This window comes from Galeopterus variegatus, unplaced genomic scaffold (genome assembly GCF_000696425.1).
Source record: "Galeopterus variegatus unplaced genomic scaffold, G_variegatus-3.0.2 Scaffold1744, whole genome shotgun sequence".
Lineage (NCBI taxonomy): Eukaryota > Metazoa > Chordata > Mammalia > Dermoptera > Cynocephalidae > Galeopterus > Galeopterus variegatus.
The window spans coordinates 229,006-233,727 of NW_007727855.1; the positions used below are offsets into that span (position 1 = coordinate 229,006).

Sequence of the window (4,722 nt, forward strand, 5' to 3'; positions counted from 1 at the left end):
CTTCTGAGTATAATATAGACTGAACAATTATGATGCTGCGATCAAGCTGTTGAAAGCAGTTCGCCCACCCAGATGGGCCCTGATTTGAAAGACAGGTGCCCTGCTCTGATTCCCTGTAGCCAGCCCTGCAGTTCTTACACATAGCTTCCTGCAAGCACAGGAGGTAAAGCGTAAGCCAATTAATAACTTGGGTGATTTCAGGCTGACTCCAGCCCTGTGGCTGTCTCCAGACTAATAATTGTATACCCTCAGGAGATTCTGCTCTTCTTCTTAAAGATCAAATCATGGGGTTTGCTGGAAACCAGGCAACAGGGGAGGGGTCTAACAGTAGGCTCCACTCAGTCACAGATTGTGCATTTCAAAAGTTGGAGCAAGATTCCAAAGTTGGATTGGCTTTTCTGTATTTCCAAAATCTTTTAAATCTTAGCAATGGAATTATCTGATAATTTGAACCCCTGAAAACAATTGAAAGTTTTACTTTGGTGTCAAAGAGAAAATTTTCAAATTAAGTCAATTTTTTGATGAGACCAGAACGGGATGAGAGACAGGGTCAGAGGTCAGTAGGATCCTGTGACTGTCTCATCAGAAACACCCCAACCATCCCCATGTCTCATATATGCCCATGTCCCAATGTCTACCCATAGACTAAGCTCTCCACATAGAGAGCAGTGGGGCTTTTCTAAGGCGAAGTTTCTGCTGTTTCCTCTTTATTGCAATTTCCTCTCCCATGAGGGCGCAGGACATCATACTGAACTTTGCCCTCATGCACACCTTAGGAGTTTCTTGTTTCTTTTTGGAAAGAGGCTGGGTAGGAATACACATACATAGTTATCTTGCCTGTTGGTTTTGGTCTTTAGGAATATTGCTCCACAAGATTTTATTTAGAAAGTTGAACAGATTCACTCAAATTAAGCAGTTGCTAGCTGCTTAGACTACTACACTTACTCTTGAGACATCTGAGCCTTAGCATTTCTTAAAGCTAAAAGAAAGACTTTCCAACAGTAATATCTTGGGCATTAGAAGCAAACAAGAAGTGGCATTATTTCTGAGCAAAGCATCCTGCATGACACTGATAAGTAATTTTATTAGACTGATCTTACATGAACTGGAATAATGGCATCTAAGAATATCAGGGCCAGAAGGGAGTTAAGCCAATGTATAGCTGTTATTTTTTTGAGGAAAGAAATGAGAATTGACCAGCTGCCACAGAGACTGTTGCTTGTCCTCCCCCATTTTTACTGCCGTTCTCTCTTCATTAGCTGGGCACGTGGCCACCTGAATTCAGACTGCTTGTTCTGACCTCCCTGGCAGCTAGGTGTGGTCATATTCAGCTTTGTTCTATTTAGCCAATGGGATGTAAATAGGAGGTTGTGTTTGACTGTCTGGAAGAGTCTTTCTCCTCTTTCCCCTTCCTGCTGGCTGAAATGCTGACCTGATGGGTGTGATGGTAGCAGTGTTGGGTCATGAGATGAAAGCAACAAGGCAGAAGGAGCCTGGGCCTCTGAAACGTGGGGCTCAAGACTGGCTGCCTTCTTCATGTGGGAGAGAAATAGGTATCTACCTTTAAGTCACTCCTGGTTTTCCTTGTCTTGTTTTCATGTTACTGTCAACCAAACCTACTTGAAACTGCTATGTCAGTAGTCTAGAAAATGATTAAATTGATTAGCAATGGCTTGACGGAGGAGGACACAATGGGTGATGGGCAAGATCTGATTCTGAATCTAAGAGATTTTAAGTATTCTGTCGGGGTTCTCAAATGCTGATCCACAAACAGCTGCATCAGAATTACCCTGGCAGATGTTCGCGTAAATCAAGATTTCTGGGTCTCTTTCCTGGAGATTTCAATTAAGTTAGTATTCTGTGAGGCCCAAGAATTACAGTATTTAAAAGTTTCCCTTGTAATACTGATATCCAGATATATTTGGTAATTATTTGATCTACCACTGTTTTCTGCTGGGGGTAGGAGAGGTGAACTCAGAACCACCAGAAAAAATTGTTTGTTTGGGGGTGGGCAAATAAAGTACAAACAAATTTGTATTCTGAAATGAATTATTCCTCAGGTTATTTGGATCCACCTCTTCTCTGCACCCACCAAGAGTCACATGAATGTTGCCTAACAGAGCAATCTCTTTCATATTAGGCTTGGTTCAGGCAAACCTACAGTGACATAATTACATGTGGCTAGTATTTCTGGTTTTTTTTTTTAACAGAAGATTACATTTTCCACAGGAAGTTTAGTCACCTCCAATGTGCATTACTATACATTAATGAGTCATAAATGTACTTACGACAAAACAACTACTATTAAAACACAGAAAGAGTATGCTTTTTAAGGATTCCAGAGCCTCACACCTCAGAGGTTGAACCTGTCATCCTTGCAAAGGTGTTCAAGGTCAGCAGACTCAGTTAAACAGCTGTCAGCTGATGTTGGCCTGATAACACTCATGCCAGCCGGTTCTCCTGGCAGCCAAGGTGACAGGCAGGAGAAAGTGCTACCAGAAGGCAGGCAGTGGCAAGTGCGAGACATTCCCAACAGCAGTGAACAGAAAGGGATTATACTAAGCAGCATGTCTGCACCAAAGAAACCCCCTTTCAAGATCCACCCTCACGCTGACCTGTGTAGGCTGCTCGGGAGCTCAGTTCTCCTGCTAGAGGTGAATGGTCTCTACCAGGAGGAAGCCCAGGACCCAAGGGCTCTGCACAACTCTCAGCAGAAACAAAATACAACAGCACCAAGAAACCGTTTTAAGACAAAATTTGAAAATGAATGCCAAAGATGCAAAATATCTAATTCCAACTGGGTCTCTAATTACCCTGTCAAAATTTGGGTAAGTCACGTAAACTTTCTGTTTTTAAATTTTATCCTGTGCAGAATCAAGGGGTTAAACTTGATGAACTATGAAATTCCTTTTAAAAATTGAACAATTTTTATATTTATCTAATGGCTAATTATATTATATGTAAGTCAATTAAAGGAAAATCTCTTTATCAATTATGTATTTGCTTTTATTTTAAAAAGATAAAAATCCTGAATCCCAATATAAAATCTTCAGAGACACCCTTCAGAACCTGAATTTCTTGAAACATTCTTAGTTGCCTAATCCCCACAAGATCTAATGGCATCCTGTTGTCCCCACTGAAAGATTCCATTATGCAAATATTTAGGCTAGGACTTTTAAACATTTACGAATGTTTATTTCATTCTCCCAAATAACATCATCCAGGGTGCTCAAAACATACTGAGGCCAGGCACTTATTGACATGACAGCTATGGGCTGTCATTAATGGGTAGTCTCTGAGACCTAATCTGTGCTCACTGATTATCTCCTGGGTTAAGTAGAACTGCAGTCAGAAATGAGATAAAGCTCCTTTATTGGTTGTTATTAAACAAAATCATTGACAGTTGTGGGCTGTCATTAATGGATAGTCTCTGAGAACTAATTCTGTGCTTACTGATGGTCCCTGGTTTAAGCAAAACTGCAACAGAAATGAGATAAAGTTCTTTTACTGGTTTTGAATCTATCATAGTGCTCTCTCCATTTTAACCATCCTCCTTTCTCAGGTAACACACCAGCAATGAAATCCTCACTTCCTGAAACTTACACATAACCCTGCTACCTTAACCCAGAGGCCACTGTCCATGCAAAAGGTTTGAAGGAGAAATGGGAACTCTCAGAAGTTCCAAGACAACTTTGTAGGTCATAGACTGCCAATAGATTAAGTGCCAATAGAATTCAGAAAGAAGACAAACTTACTTCATCCACATGCCCAACTGCTCCATAGATCCTTGCCACTTGTCCAGTGAGGTAGGGGAATCTCTCACCAACCTCTTTCAGCATTGGAAGAAAACTGCTCAGTGCCACTGGTTCATAGCCTGCTATTTCTATAAGGATGTTTAAGATGACATCATTATGGATTGAATCCTTCAAATGCCCAATTAAGAAAGGCATACACTTCTGAACCACCTACAAAGAGAGAGGAGAGGAGGAGGGAAGAGAGAAGAAAGAAAGAGAATATTAATAAATCAGAATCAATTTTGAAAGCAAACTTTTTTTTGGGGGGGTATTAAATCTGAACTCAACACATTCTGGAATTATTACCCTCACTGGTATACTTTTAAAAATCTCCCAAGTTTGGAACTTAAAATTTACACTAAAATCATTACAGGCTTCCATTTCTTTTTCTCTTAATCTGTGCCCTTCTGTTGAAGAGTAAGGTTTACAAAACGCTTAGACACTGCTATTCATAAACCAAGTTTTGATGTGTTATGTCCCCATTGGAAACGTTACATATCCTCCAACTACTGCAGGAGCTGCAATTTAAAGGGCAATATAAGTATGTAAGAGATCCTTGTTGACTTTACCCAAAGCCTTCAAATTGGAGAAATATTGTTTAGAGATGTTTAATAATAAAAATAAGAAAGGAAAGATCTCCCATATTTTCTTCAATTTTCCATTTTGATCACAAAAACATAATAATAACATAAAATGATAAAAGAAAAATGATTGCCACTCTTTTTCTTGTTTCTTAATGCTTTCATGAATGTAAAGATGAAGTAATTTGTATCAGAAAATGTGACTCGTGGAATAAAGTCGCTGCTACATTAATACATAGACATGTTGCATACTGACAATTTAGTGATCTGTTTTATCTGCTAAAATAAAAGAATTAGAAAGAGAAAACTGTGAAGAATGGAACAATAAAAGTAGAAAAGATTTGCCC

General features: G+C 39.5%; 1 protein-coding gene across 1 annotated transcript in view; it reads right to left on the reverse strand.

Moving 5' to 3' along the window:
• VEPH1 (ventricular zone expressed PH domain-containing 1) overlaps positions 1 to 4,722 on the reverse strand; it is a 283,060-nt gene that overhangs the window by 157,869 nt on the left and 120,469 nt on the right. Inside the window, exon 6 of the mRNA XM_008578689.1 lies at positions 3,756 to 3,965. Coding sequence (XP_008576911.1) covers positions 3,756 to 3,965 — 210 coding nt within the window. The remainder of the gene's footprint in view (positions 1 to 3,755; positions 3,966 to 4,722) is intronic.